This window comes from Oryzias melastigma, linkage group LG6 (assembly GCF_002922805.2).
Source record: "Oryzias melastigma strain HK-1 linkage group LG6, ASM292280v2, whole genome shotgun sequence".
Lineage (NCBI taxonomy): Eukaryota > Metazoa > Chordata > Actinopteri > Beloniformes > Adrianichthyidae > Oryzias > Oryzias melastigma.
Window position 1 is genome coordinate 27493375 of NC_050517.1, and position 17794 is coordinate 27511168.

Genomic DNA, 17794 nt, shown 5'->3' on the forward strand with positions numbered 1-17794 from the left:
CTGAGAGCATCTATTTATTTTGTCAATCAACAGCAGAGTCGGTGTGGAGGCGGCGTGCACGTGACTGCGTGCACGAGGGGCTTCACATTGTCCCCCCCCCTAGCTTCTGCCTCTCTGTAGAAAGTGATCTGTGGTTTTAATAAGCGTCTCGGCCTCGCAGGACTCAGCTGCTTTCCTGACGACAGACGCGGCGAGGTGCGTGCACGTTGTGCACGTTGTGTGTTTGTGACACCCACAGAAGACTTTAGCGGTGTCCTTTTACCCAGGGGCCCCGCAGAAACAGATGCACCCTCCTCTTCCTCCTCCAAACCTGAAGTTCTCCCTCCTCCTCCCTCCCTGCTCCTCTCCACCTGTATGTGCTCAATTAACACAGACCCCACAAAAATACCTTTGGAAAAAAATAAAAAAATCTTCCTGCTCCTTCCTCCCACTCCGCTGAAGAAGCAGCTCGCCGGGTTAATGACTTGCTATTTGTCACTGACAGCGGCGGTTTCCGCCCCCCTGCCTTGACTGACAGCTCCCTCCTTCACTCGCAGCTCACCTCCTCATCCCTCCATCCTCCAGCGGTTTTTTTAGTCTCTTCGGTCCTCATTCACAGCTCGCCGGAGTGTGCGCGCACTGTCGACTCCACTTGCCAGCTCTTAAGAGAAACGGGCGGCGGCAAGGCTCCGTCGGCGCTTTAATCTCCCAACACTTCACATTGACCCGACCTTGGAGTGTTTCACACGGTCAGACAGCCCGTAGGCTTTTGTGTGTCCTTCTCATAAGGCAGAGCAGGGAAAGAGAATGTTCTCCATTTGATCCGTAGGAGGTTTTTCTCTGCTCCTCCTCTCCTCGGGGAGCCTCTGCTCCACATTCTGACTCCTACTGAGACCCATCAACACTCCCCCGACTCATTCTTTCTCAGTCTGCCTCTCTCACACATCCTGTGCAGGATACAGACCCACATGTGCCAAAAAAAGAGAAGATATGCGTTACACTTGACTATCAGGTTTGTTTTCCTGCAGGAAAAACTTTGACGTAAACTTTAAATGTCAAAATCCTGAAGATGCGTTCATTAAAAAAGCAGGTAAAATGTGATTCTGCAGTGAAATCGGGTCGTTAGTCACACTAATGTGGACAGGTAAAGGATTACCTCAATTTAAGGTCTTCAGGATGAAGAGCTGAGCATTCAAAGTGCAGAGAATTATACGCTCACCTGTCCTCAACTCTTCCATGAAACAGATTTGGTATTGAATAGTGCTGCGATTCACAGATCAAACCACAATTCTTATGTTTAAATGGTTTCAATATGTTTAATCCTAAACAGAAGATTAGAATCAACAAAACGTAAAAACAGATAAAAACACTAAGATTTCCAAAGGAAAAAAGGTTATTCATCACTTTAAATAATGTCACACTCAACAGTTTTTTTCAACTTCCTGGTTAACTAAGCAAAAGCAGCAATGTTACTTTGGATCATTTAACAATAAATCCAGATAATACTTTGCCGACTCCATTTACAGAAAGACTTTTGTAAATGATGACTCAGCGACATCTCAATAAAAACGACTTTGGAACAACCGGAAAACACAAACAGCCTTTTCATCCGAGTGTTTTCAACAGACGTGTTTTATAAACTGACTTTTTATTTTACCTTTAGTGAAAAATGCATCACAAGATTTGTGTAATCTTCTTAAATTCATATTCATCATATTTTTATTCCAATATATTTACATATATATATTTAATATTTTCGAAACAAACTGTGATTTTATTTCCATTTTTTTTTATTATTCTTATTTTTTTAGATAAACTAAACTTCAGTTTCATTTTATATCAACAATAATGCGAATTACACTTGATAGCTTTACCTATAAACAATAAGCGTCACCGACACTTTACTTTGATGATTTACTGACTTCCTGTGACAGTAATGCATTCTGTTTATTAAGAGAGACTCGGCTTTAGCGATTGTGCCTTTATGATATTATATAACGATTGTAAATTTTGATAATAAAGTTTTTTTTTTTTTTTTTTTTTTTAATCAATGATAAAATACTGGTTGCAGACAAGATGGCGGCAGACATCTTCGGCCAGAAGCGGAAATTATACAATTTACTGTAACCCTAGCCCAGGGGCGGAGCCACAGGTTAACAAGGGGGGGCAGATGTACCATGAGCAAAAAGCTTTGCCTCTTCCTCCCCAATTTTTGAGTGTGTTATTAGTATTAATATATTGACAAAGATTAAGAAACATCAATACTTCAGGGATAAAACCCGATGAAGTGTGCATTATCCCACTTATGCTACAGTCTCTTAAATATTAATCAATTGTACTTTATTCTTGTTGTTGGAGCCAAAAAGAGAAAATATGTGTTATAAAAAAAAAAAGAAATTCAATCATTTTTAATACTTTATTGTTGATATTGTTTCGGTTTAATCCTCACAAAAAGTGGACTATTTGACACGTGATGCAACGCGTTGTCATGGTAACAGATGAGCGACTTGTTTTTGTCCACATGATTGACGCAAAAGTTTGTTTTGCACAGTGATATAGAACATTTGGGCTACGTGACCAGAACTTCTTTTTTAGGTGTCCGTTATCACTGTGGATTATCACTTTTTAAATCCTCATCCAGCAACCAATCAGAATCGAGTATTCCCCCAGATGGTGGGGGTATATAATAAAAGCTTCTTTAAGCTTTAATAAGAACAAAATAAAAAAAATTTAAATGTTAATTACAATAGTAAATATGTATTTTGGTCCTTTAATTTCGCTGTTCTCATTTACTACCCTCCCAAAGACTCCCCCCCCCCCCCTTCCGAAAACTTCAAAACGGGAAAAACCATAACTGTTAGGGCTGCCAGGTAAAATAAAGGTTATTTTGAACAATATTGTGGGAGTTCCGGTTCTGGATGTTGATGTCTGCAGCCAGGTCCTCTTGTTTAGTTTATGTACCAACATTATTCTGCAGTTTAGAGTGATAATTACATTGTCTGACGTTTATTTTTTATGACACTAATAGATTTATAAAGATCTCAGATGTCACAAATATAACAAATCTCTGTAACACTTTATGAGATTACTTAACACGCTTTGACAAAGATTATTAATGTGTTTATAAGACATTTATAGCACAATAAGCCAAATAAGGTTTATCAACATACTAAGTAAGATTCATTAACATCTGAAGTAAGGCCATTGTCTACAAAGGACACATCTACTTCCAATCTTAGCAAATGTTTTAACTATCTTTGTTAACTTTATATTGAGTGTTTTGCAGCACCTCATCTGAAGTGTGACACAAATCACAAATATCAGAGCATTTGGATCATTTTCACAGCCAGAGTATTGAGATGATTAAATTGGAGCATAAACAACAATACATGTTAGGATCAGAATTGCTGCATTATATCTTCTCCTCTGTAGTCCCATCTGTAACAAACCGTTCATTCTGCCAAGAGATGTTTCACAAACGATGACGAGCGAACGCCGTGGCGCCATAAAACCCGACATCCGTGTTTTTACAAACGATGAAAACCCTTTCTCAAATCATCTCAGTGAATTTGGAGTCCTGAAAACACAACTAACACACTGACATATTTAGTCCTAATTATACCAGATCAGGGGTATTTGTGGAAACAGTTCAGAGCTGCACCCGACAACGCTGCTGTGCAATTACACACAAACAGGCCGCTAAGCTTCCAGCCTCATGCACATTAATGTTGCATTACATTAGCCAGATGTGTGGGCTTTGTGGGTTTGTGCGTGTTCGAGTGGGTGAACATGTGTTTCTGTCTCATTGATCTGCATCCGTGTGTGTTTGTCCAATTTCCACTCAAATTAATGGGGCCTCTTTACAGGCCTTCTGCTGGAGTGGTACGGAATTACTTGGTGCTTCACGCTCGCACCTGGGACCCATTCTGCGTTACGGCGGGAGCTAGCTGCTAACTCGAGCCCACTCTGCTGCGACGGCGTCGTTAGCATCCCAGATATTGGCTCCTCCTCCTCCTGCAGAGGTCTCTGCATTCACCAGCACGGCTCTCGGAGCGCCACCTGAGACTCATGAAGCGCCGTCCAATACCTGATGAGCAGCAGAGCTGAGAGGGAGAGCCCCGTGAAGACGCAGACTTCTCTCTTTTTACTTCCTCCTGGTCATTCTTGAAGAAGAAAAGACGTCAAACTTGTGTTTGTAAGGATTTGCTTTAAGGAAATGAAGGCTGTAAACAAATATTTGACTTTAAATGACTACTCTTGAGCAAGTGTTGACCAGAAATAACTCAAAATATATTTTAAACTAACTAAAAACGTGGAGAATGCGCCTTATCTGCATTTCTTCCAGCGGAAAATCTCAGTGATAGATGCACAACAAACTACTACTTACTAGCAAAGATCTAAAAAATTAATTTTTTTTAGAAACTGAAGATATTTTACCAGGTTTGAAGTTGTTTGGACTTCTTTTTGCCCTAAACCTTTCAAAGATGTTCTCATTAACTGTTTGTCTAATGAAGAGCGAGGATCTAGAAATGGGAATATTTTTTTATGAAAACAGACAACAGAAAATGTGATTTAAGCCTTAAAAACCTCAAACTGTACTGTCATTTTTGGTTCAATTTAAAGGTTGTTATTTTAAAGATCAATAAATGTTGACATATCATTCATTGTCATCCTTTTGGAAACAAAAAAATTATTTATGCTGTAAGGAAAAGTGCTATATTTTTGATTTTATGAGGATTTATTGAGATTTGCCAACTTGTACTATAAGATTTTATTCTCATTTTATTCACTTTTTTGCAATAAAATGAGTCATTTTTACTTAATAAACTGCTTTTTGGTTTCTGTAATCAAAACTAACTCCAACTAAGTAAAAAAAAAAAACTCATAAAATATCAACTATTTGCTTTGAACTAGCAAAAAATACATATTATCGGGTGGTGTGACATTTGATTTAAAGTAATTCTATCTAACAGTTTGATTTTTTAAGCATATTTTCCCCGTTTTTAAAGCTTGTGTGGAACTCCTTGTTTCCAGATTTGAATATCTTTTGCTAAGTAAAAATTACTTGCTGATAATTTGCTACTTTCCAGTGATTTCTTCTCTTTTTGCTGTGTGAACAGATGCTGGGCTTTAATGAAACAAATTTCAATCTAGTTTTGACTTATTGTTAAGCAAAAACAGATTCTGATACCAAAGCGATCCTCGCATCTCGTTAAGTATCTGATTCATTTCCTTATTTACGCTTCACAAGACAGCTCCAGCTGTTTGATTTTCAATTTGTGACAATAAAATAAGTAAATAGAAACATGGGGGGGCTGCACAGTTGTGTATTGGTTAGAACTCTCAGCTCATAGTAGCTGTGTTTCCATTACATATGTAACCAAAACTTTATCAAAATTCTAGAAATGTCGAAAAAAACACAATTTTGCAATCATAATTACTGTGGATGATCATTCAAAAACACGGCAACGGTTGTGAACAATACTTTGATTTGAGGTCAAATTTCTGCGCTTGTCATCATCTATCAAAGGAGACGTCGGCGTCTTCTTCAGGCGGCGGATGGAGAGGTTCTGGGAAATGGTGGTTGGTGAGTTTACAGAGCAGCTGTGGATCCCACAGTTTGGGCAACACACAGTTGTGTAGAGGTGTTTTTAGAAGCTTTTTATCTTCTTTGCAGCTCATATAAGACAGAACCACATGTGAGTCCCTGCCATCCCATTTTTCCTCGATTCCATAGATTCGGTGGATCACTTTCATCAGGAGTTTCTCTCTGCAGACGTCGCTGCTTCAGTCATTAAGCTTCAGGACTGTAGAAGTGAGTTGATGCTGAACCGTGCGCTCCACAGCAGCAGCTGTGTCCGTTTAATTGATGACGCGTCACCCGAGACGCCGCTGTACTCGGGCTTTTCGAGGTTTCACAAAGACACCGGATACAAGGAGGTGAACTTACGATCATCTTAACCACATGTGGGCAACATTAGCGTGGATGAGCTTCAGGATCTGATACTCCGTCCAGCTACTCAGTCGATACTGAGGCTGATATGTGATACAGGAATCTGATTGGTTCATCAAGGTCAAACTCTGTTCACAGGAAGTCATTTTTAGAAACACAGCTAACTTAATAATGTGCAGTTCTTCTTTCGACTCACTTGGATACCTGGTTTTACATGAGTTTTTATTCGTTTTAAATGTTTTTCTTAAATAGTTGAAAGGTAGATAAAAACATTTTGGATAAACAAAACTACTTTTTGTCTTTAAGTTTTTAATTGAAGTTTCTGATTTTTGAAAAAAAAACTTTTCAGTCTATTTTAAAGAAAAATGATTCAAACTTATATTTTATGTCACAACATTTAGTATCGTTAGTTGCTTTAATATAAGGGAAGGGGGGCGGGGTTGCTCCACACCAACCGTCCCGCCCACAACTCAGAGGTAATTTCTGATAAGCAATTGCCACTCTACAGAAACTATATCTTGGAAAAAGGACACGTTTTGGGGTTTTTTTTGATAAAAACCTGCATAATCATGATTAAAACACCACTGAGATTGTAGTGAAATTAAAGGATGATCAGAGTGGGACTTTACAAAGTATAGCTGACCAAGAAAAAACAAGTTTTTACATCTTCAGATGAAGATTTTGGGGGTAAGAAAGCCTTTGAATGGAACATGATTTGGGTGGTTTCCGGTCTGCTGACTCTATTGTGAGTTAGAAGAAGACCACAATCCACAATCCCCCAGCAGCCACGGTTGTCATTCCCTGCATGCATCTGCATGGTCTGCACCGCTCTTTGCTGCGGAGCATCTCTCAAAGGGAGAAAAGTTGTTGCTCCTCCTGATGCGGCGCATCTCCATAAGCTCTCTGCTGGATCCTGCATAGCTTTCTCTGCTGAGACTGGATGTCAGGCCAGCGGGTGAATGAGAGACTGCTGAGCCAGGGGTCTTTCCATCCACATTACACGCTCTCTGAAAACACTATCTTTAGCAGTTTAAACAAAGCTCTGCCCCCCCCTTACCTCTTCATCCCTCTATCAAAAGTAAACACGCTCGCACACGGAGTGGAAGCCGCCTCGCCGTGCATGCGTGCGTCGGTTTGTTAAGGGAGCGTTTGGATTAATCTGTAGGAACCAGATGCCCCCGTCGCGTTCCTTTCAGCCACTTCATTAATTACAGCAGTTCTAATAACGGCCTTTGTGAGGGTCCCTCTGGAACATATGGGTATTACTGATTCCAATAGCTATAGGTGTTCAGAAACAGAAGAGGGGGGGGCTGCATGATGCAACTCGAGTGTTTCTTCTTGAAACTGTTTTGGTGTCAGAAACCTGCATTATTCATCCGGTTGTGACGCGGACTCACCTGCGGGGCAGTGGTTGGTCCGGTGCTCGGTGAGCTCGGCCAGACAGTCGAAGTCCTGTTGACAGTTGTCGCAGGTGAAGATGGACTCGTCATCCAGGTCCTCGTCGGGCTCGCGCTCGTCGTGCTCCTCCGGATCCCCGTCTTCGGCGGACGTCGGCTGACCCTCTTTGGGTTCCGCCTCTCTTCCGGGAACTTCTGAGGAAACACAAATCATGAGTTTTTTAGCTCAGTAGCTTCGTGGTTTTTTACTGATCCGCAATGCTGGACTCATCACTTGCGTGATGAGTCCAGCATTGCGGATCGGTAAAAACCGAGATCCACATTGCTGGACTCATCCCTGATAAGGAAACTGTAGATTAACGCTGTGGCCCTTCAGGTGAAGCAAACCTGCTGGAGTCTAAGAGGAGAACTGTGTTCTCTCTGCTCCATTGTGCCTCCATTTTCACACCGTATTATCACATTATAAACGCTGAAGGTCCAACAGGAGCGACACCACTGAAGACCCTTCAGAGCAGGACAGAAACACACAGAACCCAAAGCCTGCAGCCGATAATGAACCAAATCTCTATTTCAGCATTTAAAGCAGAGTCGATACCATCTGCCGCGGGTAATGAAAGAGCCCGCCTCCTTTATTTATCCTGTTTGAATTCCACCAGGAGCTTCAGAACTGAAGCTTTGAGATCAGGAAGCAACATTCAGAACCAAAAAAAAAAGGCTATTTATTTTCAGAAATATACCTTTAAAGGGTAACACATTTAAAGTAAAACCTTTAAGCTGTTTTACTGTTTACATTATCAGCAAATAGTCTTAAATTAGCCAGTTTTGCTAAATACTTTTTGCAGATTGTGACACATTCAGAGGAACCAGGAATACCAGAGAGGAGGATAATGGAGGTAGTGCAGGAGGACATGAAGGTGGATGCAGAGGTGGAGGATGGATGAAATCAGTGATTTATAGTGCAAATATAAGAAAATAACTTATTTGTTTTGTCTTTATTGTGAGGCATCCTTGATAAAAGGGCTTCGAAAGTTAATTTTCAGACAAAAAAAATCATCAAAATGAAATTTTTCCAATTTTTTTTACTGAAAAAAAATGATATATTATATAAAAAGTGTTTAAAGACACACTCTGATGATTTTTTGAGCTATTTTAACCTCTTAAGATCCGGACTCTGGTTTGACATTCCAGCAAAGCAGAATATAACCCAAAATATGATCTCCACACATGTGGATGCCACTTCTTAAGAGATTAAAAGGGTTCCCAGTGATGCTTTAATTATAATTATGCTGTTGTTTTAGTCGAAATAAAAATAATGATGTTGTTTTCTAGAACATAGTTTCTGTAGAGTGGCAAGAGTTCATCATAAATTCACTAAATTGTGGGCGGGACAGTTTTTGTGGAGTAAGCCCGCCCCCTTTCATCCATCTCCCCTCCCAGTTGGTGAGCAGAGAGCTTGTGGCCCACTCCACATATTTTTACATCAAAAATGGCACATTTGGTTTTATCTGGTCCTGATCCACAGCTATTTATTCAAAGAAATACACAGATATGCTATTTTGATGGTAATTTTCCTAATATATGACCTCTATCTTTAGAAAAATGCCGCAAGAACATGTTAACAACACGTTTTTGATCTGAGTAGCTCTTTAAAGATTTCTGATATCCATTCATTTTATTTGCTTTACTGTAGTGCGACAATTTTATAATTGATTTAGTCATTTTAAGGAACACCAGCTGTCTTTATAATGTGAGAAAACTCTTCCTGGAGTTTCTTTAGTTTGCCTCATCTGAGTATGACTTTGATCTGCAGAATATGTGACATTAAAGAACGGGATGTATCCACCAGAGGTATCAGGCCTGCCTCTCCATCCAGCTTTACAGAAAACCGCATAAAGAAACAAAAAAAGGATGGTGTTCTTTTCGTTACACACACACACACACACACATATATATATAAGTATTTAAGTATATGTATATATACCTCCATATAATACCTCCAACGAGTAAGGCATGTCCTGAGAAGCCAGCTCAATGGCAAGAACAAGACCTGGGCAATAAACAGTTACGCACTGCCAGTCATCAGATACCCTGCAGGTATAATGAGATGGCCAAAGGAAGAGATACAGACCACGGATGTTAACACACGAACTCCTCACCATACATGGAGGGTTCCATCCCAAATCCAGCACCCTGAGATTGTATGCTAGCTGCAGTTTAGGAGGCCAAGGACTAGTGAGTGGAAGCCACTATCCAGGATGAAACATCCAAGATGCATGAATACTGTACGTCAAACTTAAGGCCCCAAATGACAGTGTGCTCAGTGAATGTCTCAGGCAATGGTAAGCAGAGGATGTGATGCTGGAGGACAGAGCCTCATGGTAGGACAAGCCCCTGCACGGGATGTATCACCGGACAATAACTGAAGTGGCTGATATTAAGAAGTCCCACCAATGACTAGAGAGGGCTAGCCTGCAGGACAGCACAGAAGCACTCATCCTGGCAGAACAGGAACAAGCTCTGAGCACCAGAGCGATAGAGGTTCAGATCTACAACACCAGACAAGACCCAAGGTGTAGGGTGTGCAAAGAGGCGCCAGATACAATCCAGGACATAACGGCAGAGTGTAAGATGCTGGCCGGGAAAGCATACATGGAGCGCCACAACCAAGTAGCTGGAATAATATACAGAAACATGTGTACAGAATATGGACTGGAAACCCCAAAGTCAAAATGGAAAACCCCTCCGAAGGTGGTAGAGAATGAGAGAGCAAAGATCCCGTGGGACTCCAAGATACAGGCGGATAGGATGGTAATGGTGAATCAACCAGACATTGTAGTAGAACAGAATAAAGCCGTTGTGGTGGTGTGGCAGTACCAAGCAATGGCAAAATCAAGAAGAAGAAACAGGAGAAATACCAGCGACTCAGAGAGGAACTGGAGAAAGCTTGGAAGGTGAAAGTGACAGTGGTGAAAGTAATTGGAGCACTCGGGTTGTAACCTCCAAACTGGAGGAGTGGCCACAGCAGATCCCTGGAAAAACCTCATATATATTTATATAGGGTAAATAATAATATTTTCAATTTTATTTTAATATTGTACATTCTCTGTTGTTTTGCTTTTGCTAAAACTGTTAGGACTTTTCCACTCCGAAATGTTTCACTGACGAAGAAAATTTAAAACATAATTTTCCTGCATTTTGCCAGAAATTACAAAAATGTAAAAATAGTGTGAGAATTTACAACCTAACTCAATGACATAAAATGACATAAATCCCATTTTAAGGTGACCAAAGTAGGATCAGGGAGGAACCGCATCACTGACGTGTTGTTATGGAAGTGGTACGCTGGGAGTGAGGGATGCTGGGAGGTGGGGAACGAGGGACTGAGGTGCCGGGGAGGGAGACAGTGATGGAGGGAGAGGAGGGCGGATGGATGAGGAGAGGCTGTTGGCCATCTGTCCAGTGGTGAGCGCTCCGTCTGGCCAGGGAGAAAAAGCAGTCCCTGGACTGACAGAACACTCCCATATTCACCCATGGTGCATGTGTGCTGCTCATGCACACACATTTGTGTTTATGTTTTTAATGCCTCAGCTCCTTCAAAATAAAAGCTTCTCACGTATAAATAATTTCTTTTCGGTTCTTCTTTTTCAGATTCCCTGATTCACCCGTGCGCCCCAATGCCAGAGGTGAGGGCCGTTCTGAATGAACTGCATGCCAACACAACCTGCTGTCATAGCAACAGAGGAGAGAAGATGCTCTGAACCTTGGACCTTTCTGCTCTTATTTTTCTTCATCCTTTTTTCCCCACATACAAATTTTTGGTTCAGTGAACTGAACTAAAATCAGAAGGTGCTGGAGCAGAAAAACTGCATTTTTACCATCGTTAATATATCATTGCTCCCAGAGGTGAGCTTCAAGCAAAAGTTTCTTGGTTAGAAATGAGACTCGGCTTTAAGACCTTCAGGCAAACAAAGCCAATAAGTGAGTTTATTGAATTTCTGTCTATGATACGGCATAATTTTGACAATTCGACATAGCAGATTGCACAAACAATTATTTTTCAGGCAGATCTCAGAGGAACTAAAAGGTGTTCCTCAGGGATCCCTTCAAGGACTACTTTCATTTTTACTTCTTAATAGCTAAATACACATGTATTCAACATTGTTCATCAAGACACTGAGCAAAATTATTTGCAGATGTAAAATTAAAGCATCAAATTTAACTTTAATTTTATTTTGTATTCCCTACTGGTCAAACGAATATCTATCCACTGGTTAGATTTTCATTCTGAACTTAAAAACGGCACGACTTTTATCAAAACCCAACTGACCGTTGACACTATCAAAGCCAACATGCATCTTTCAATCTATTTCAAGCGTTGGAGCAATGCAAGCCTGCCCAAACTTCCACTCATCCCTTTGTTTGCACTCTCCCCTGCTAGCTTACAACCCTCTCACCCCCAACATAACATTAGCGGTGAAACAAAAATGGTGAGCGATATTGGAGCTATCCAGCCAACGTCTGTTTTGAGTCAGATGCCGGCTCAGATGAGGAAAACAATTACGTGAATGGATCTATATAAATCAGAATGGAGCAGAGCAGGGAGCTTGAGGCCCCCAGATTGTTGATTTGTTGACATTTTTTTCATCTGCTCCTGATTTACAATTATTTGAATAAAGAAATACTCAGAAATGCAATTTTAGGCTTAACTTTCTTCATATATGTCATTCTTTTGGAGTCTTAAAATCTTGAAAGTTTTTGTAAAACACTCAGCAAACCCCCCAAAAATATAAATTTTTCCCCGAGAGTAAAGTATTAAAAGCTGTGAACTCTTGCAGCTGAACATTTTTTCATAAGTCAGAAGTTCTCTGGCTTTTTTTTCTCCCATCTTCCTGTTGATTCTTCTAAAAGTCCTTCCACCTCCTCTCTGCCTCCCGTGACGCTCCATCCCCACCCCGCTCCAGCAGAAAGCTGCAGCAGGCCTCCTTAATGAAGGCAGGCAGCTCCCACAGGTGCTCAGGGTGCAGAGCAGCGTGTGTGTGCCGGGATTCTGATTGAATAGTATGACAGCGCTTCCCAGCAAATAGCTCTTTCATTCTGTCTTCTTACACACACTCCCACACCGGTGAGATATAGCTGTTGTCGCTCGCACACACATGAACCGGCTCGCTCTGCTGAGAAACATTATCTGTGAGTCACAGACCTGCACAACGCAACACACAAAACTCACGCAAACACACACATGGGTTTGTCGTTGCGTCACTAAAAGAAAAAAAATGGCGTCTGCTCCTTCAGGTCACATTTGGACTATTTACACAAAAATATGACATAATCTCAATTAACACAAATCAGAAAAAAAGTCTTATTTTTTTCAAAATAAAAGCTTCTTTTAGATTTCTGCAGTTGCTTTGTGTCAAAGATCTTTTTTTAGTTACACAAAGAATCTACACACACATTTTTACACTCACTCTGCTGTTTCTTTTCATAACTTTCATACAAAGGTGTTCCAGAGTTGGCTCCAAGTTTCCTGCCAAGAAAAGCACCTGAAAAAATGTCGGCTGATCCAGAAAAATAGAAGAGTCCATAAAAGTTTGGGACCAACCGGGATCCATAAAATCTGGCCTTCAGCAGCAGTCAGTCTTCTGTAAGCCTTTAATTCATAAACCCATCAAGACATCTGAAACATTTGCATTTCAGAACCAGATTTTCTACTAAAGCTTAAATAAATGAGTTCAAGAGTATCCAGGTCAGAAAGTCATTTTCTGTGATATTATTGCATCTCCTGACGTTACAACTGATGACATTCTTTCAGTTTTATTCAGACGTATTACTTGCAGCCTCACGAATCCAAAAATAAAGTCTTTAATTGTAGTTCTCTCTTGCAGGTCTGCCTGGACGGGCGGCGTGCAGAAAATGTGTCCCTGTGAGTCTCATGAGGGACGATAATGAGCGGGATTGTTTGCAGGTCTCAGCAGCTTCGCTAACCCGAAGACGGCGAGGTGTTTGTCAACAGATGCAGAAATAAATCTAGAAACGAGAATAATAAGGTCACTTTGCATATGTGCAGCAGAGATACATGCAGGTGGTGTGTGTGTGTGTGTGTGGACTGCATTGGTGCACGTGTGTGTTCATGCACAGCCTGGGTAATTAGATAAAGAGGAGTGAATTAACAGAGTCCACAGTGCAGAATGATGTTAGCGAGCCTCACCACGCCTGGCTGAGACCCACTAATCACCACTCGTTAGGCTCCGCACACGGAGACGCGTGTGTGTTCTCGCTGCATGGGTGTGTTTATTAGATTGCGCGCGCTTTTCTCTCATTAACCACATTAAAACGAGTTCATTCAGCTAATTAGTGCCTTAAATGACAACAAATCCAGAAACATCCTGGAAGGGAACGCAGACAGAACACACTTGTTCTCTGTAACCTCCCAGAACTGCAGAGTGAAAACAAACCGAGGGTTCGAACACAGAAAAACCCCTTCCTGCCGGCCGGCCGGCCGCCTCGCTCTGGTTTCATTTCACCCCTGTGAGATGTTGCCAAGTTAAGCTAGTCGGGACGCAAAGTGAAGAAATCAAACGCACATGTTCTGTGTGACCAGCGAACATGTCGGCACATCCGGTGGGAAGGGAACGGAGGCACCGATGGACTCTGGGAAATGTTCTGAGCTGCTGCAGGGTGACAGAAGTCGGCTGAAAGAGCGCCCTGAAGCAGACGAGTTGAAGGGGAATAACACCCTGTAATCCTGAGGTTGGTTTTCAGCTGTTTGCTTTGGCAGGCGGGCGGCGGAGCTGTGGCCTGCATGGGACAAGTTCTGCAGCTCAGAGGGATGAAGCTCTGCCAGGCGCCGCACATTAAACGCACCTCTGCCTTCCTGCCGAAAAAGGGGCATCAAAGGGGGCAGAAAGTGTATGTCGAGCTTCCAGGAGAATGTTTAGAAACCCAACAGTTTTGACAAAGTGCTTTCATTCTGCTCCACATAGCGCTCGGCGCTGCACCGGGACTCACAGGCTCCTGGCTGTGCAACAGACACTCAACGCCGCTTTGAACCAGGCATGAGGTTAAAATCAGATCTGTGCAGCAGGGCTTTTTAAGGCGGGAGGGAGCGTTCACTGGAGCCACAACATGCTACAACTCTGCAGCAAACAGTGCATTCCACCTTAAACTGCAGATTTATTTTCTCCATTTACCTGAAATCTTGCAACATGTTGCTTTAAATTAAACTAAAAAGAATAAAAACAAATGTGTATTCAGACAAAACTATCAAAGTTTTAGTTTTTCTTAGTTTAAAGTAGAGAAAATATCTTCATAAGCCTTCAAGAATGACATTTTCATCAAAAGTTCTCAATTTTCCTTTAAAAATTAATATTTATAGGTAAGACTTAAAACACAGTTATAGTTATAAGTAAAAAAATACATAAGAACCAAAGAAATAAACAAACTCTACGTCTGCTTATCAAACATCAACATATTTTATCCATTAAGTTTCAGAGGTTTGAGGGATTAACCAACCACATCATTAGAGACGAGTTTCTCAGATCACTATTTTGACCAAAAACGATCCAAATGAACCTTTGTAATTCTGAAAGTGCAGAAACTAGACACTCAAATATAACAGAACAATCCCATATAATATAAAGTTAGGAATCTGTCATTTCAAACTTAAGTTAAGGTAAAAATGACATTCAGATAAACTGACATCAGTAAACTTATCCTGGATAATAAATGATAACACGTACAGGTTTTTAAACAAGCCAGAGAATTGTTATCACTGAAGAAGCACAGACTACAAGATATCTCAGCCAGAACTGGTTCAAAATCTTAAGTCCCACTCTGATGAAAATAGTACTTTTGTTGTTTTTTGCATGTTCTTGTGGATTTTTTTCCTGCTGGAGGACAAATATGAAGAAAATTAAGCTCAAAGCCGCATTTCTGAGTATTACTTTATTCAAATTGTTGTGAATCATGTGGCATTTCGTGAAAAAAGACGTTTAAAAAAGAGCTTTTTTTTGCTCCATGCTCTGAGCTCTCAGTAAAAAGGAGGGGAAGGGGGGCGGGGTTGCCAACGATCCTACCCACATTTCAGAGGTGAATTTCTACTTGCTCTGCAAAAACTATGTTCCAGAAAGCAAGATGAGTTTGTTGATTTGGGCTTAAAATGATATAATCATAGTTTAAAGACCACTGGAACAATTTAAAATAGATCAAAAGAGGATCTGTGTGCAACTTTAAGCTTGTTTAAATATAATTTAGGGGTCTTTGTTTCCTTATAAAAACTAAAAAAGTGGTGATCACATGCTCTTCCTTCCTTCAGGACCGCCGTCTGCTCTGATGGTTGTGTGAACAGGACAATTCAGAGGGAGCTTCCACCAACCAGTATCTAACAAAAAGGCAAATTAGGGTGAAAACGGCTAAATCTGAACCTGGAGGTGCATTTCCTGCAGCTTTCTGGAGCTTCAGATCAGTACTGAGAGCACACTCGCCTGTCCTCAGGCCCCCATTCAGGCTGAACAGGTGCAGCTGGACACTACAGCTCAAGCCCGCTCTGGGGGTCCCAGGAGAATCCCCCCACCATCCCCGACGGCCCCTCGCCCCCGCGCTTTGGGAGAGCTCAGGTGTGTGTTTCTATGAGTGTGCAAAGGCGCACTTCTCAACTCCCCCCCACATGAACCTGCAGCCGCCTCCTGCCTCCCTCCACCCAATGTGTTTCCTCACAATGGAAGGTCTTTGGTCTCCTGGGGGGAGATCTGCTGAGCTACAGAGCGCACACACACACACACAGACACACACAGCAACACACAACCCCCCGGGATGTGCTGCGGTGAGGGAAAGCGGCACCCAACACCAACGTCTGGAAACAGATGATGAAAGAGGCGCAAACGTCACGGAGGAGGCAGGAAGACGATCAGCAGAAAATCTCCGACGTGTCTGACCCCTTTCAGATTTCAGGTGAAAGGAATCGGCACCAAACAAAACAGCTTAGCTGGTGTGAAGCAGGCAAACACAAAGCAGCCAGCACTGTTGCAAGCAGACAATAAGAGTTCACACACAATCACGGGAACTGTTTTCCTGTGGCAGCCTTGGGGAAATTAAAACTACATTATGGACCTCCAGAGGGTGGCAGTGGGAGAGGGATAGAGGAAAAGGGAGAGGAAGGGGGACAGTGAACCGTTTTTCTCACCTCTGCCCATTAGACAAAAATCCTAGTGAAGGAGGAGAGCAGAAACAACCTATAATCCATAAAACGAAGTAACGTTTAGCCTCTTTCAGAGTGAATTAACGCAATCGAGCAAAGGAAATGTGGAAAAAATGACATTTTATATTCAACATAACTGCCCGGCACAGCTTCTACAGGAATTAAGAGCAGCAGCCAGGTGTTCCTAATCAAGGCATTAATGAAGCGTAATCAGAGTGAGAACCTCTTTACCAGCTAAGCACTCCCTCCCAGGAAACAACCCAGCAATCATCTCACTGAAGCAACTGTTGCTCTGCTTAACATGGAGCGCCCATCATCCACAGTCAGAGGGACGGAGGAAACCAAAAAGCTTCACGCCACCTTCAACAGTCTGGGTGTTCAAGTTCACAAGAACAGAGTCCAGTTTGTTTGAAAAAGAAGGGTTTTTGTGACATATCAAACAGCTTGGAGAAACATGGTCGGTAATCATTGATTGTATGTGAGAAATGGACCAAGTAACCCCAAATGGACACTGACCCATCTGTGGAGAATCTCTGTTGCGTTGCATGCGTTGTTTCTGTTTGTTTACATTGTCTCCATTGCGTCTCCGGTCCCCCCTCCCCCCTCCCCCTCTGTGTCCTGGAGGAATGGTTTGTCCTGCCACCCCCGTGTTGAGTGGTTCGTCCCAGTCTGTTTGCTAATCAAAAACTTAAGCAACAAAGCCCCATACCTTCTCCTTCCTCACTGAGTCCTTGTAAAATGTTTGTTTTGTGTCATTAATGATGTGATGTTATGGCTTTTACTTTGAAAGTACAATTGAAGAACTGTTTCCTGTTTCTCCGGCTTTTTGCCACAATATTGACGCATCGAGGGACTGGAAATGCAACTCCTGCGTAAAGCTTGTGTTGCATTGTCTTGCGTTGAATTGCGTTGCGTTGGGTTGCATTGCATTTAGTTGCATTGTGTTGAATTGAGTTGTATTGCATTTGGTTGCATTGCATTGCACTGCATTGCATTACGTAGTATTGCATTGTGTTGTATTGCATTGTGTTGTATTGCATTACATTGTGTTGCATTGCGTTGTATTGCATTACGTTGCGTTGCATTGGGTTGTGTTGCGTTGCGTTGTATTGCATTGCGTTGCGTTGCATTGCGTTGTATTGGGTTGTGTTGCATTGGGTTGTGTTGCATTGGGTTGTGTTGCATTGCGTTGTATTGCATTGCGTTGTATTGCATTACGTTGCGTTGCATTGGGTTGTGTTGCGTTGCGTTGTATTGCATTGCATTGCGTTG

The 17794-nt window shown here is 41.8% G+C and overlaps 1 protein-coding gene across 7 annotated transcripts in view; it reads right to left on the reverse strand.

Moving 5' to 3' along the window:
- Nucleotides 1-17794, reverse strand: part of znf423 (zinc finger protein 423) — a 178922-nt gene that overhangs the window by 125415 nt on the left and 35713 nt on the right. For 6 of the 7 annotated variants that reach the window (XM_024281579.2, XM_024281574.2, XM_024281573.2 and 3 more), the window contains one exon: nt 7330-7524. In XM_024281579.2, the coding sequence (XP_024137347.1) occupies nt 7330-7524 (195 nt within the window). The remainder of the gene's footprint in view (nt 1-7329; nt 7525-17794) is intronic. The other variant, XM_024281572.2, reaches the window with a different exon arrangement.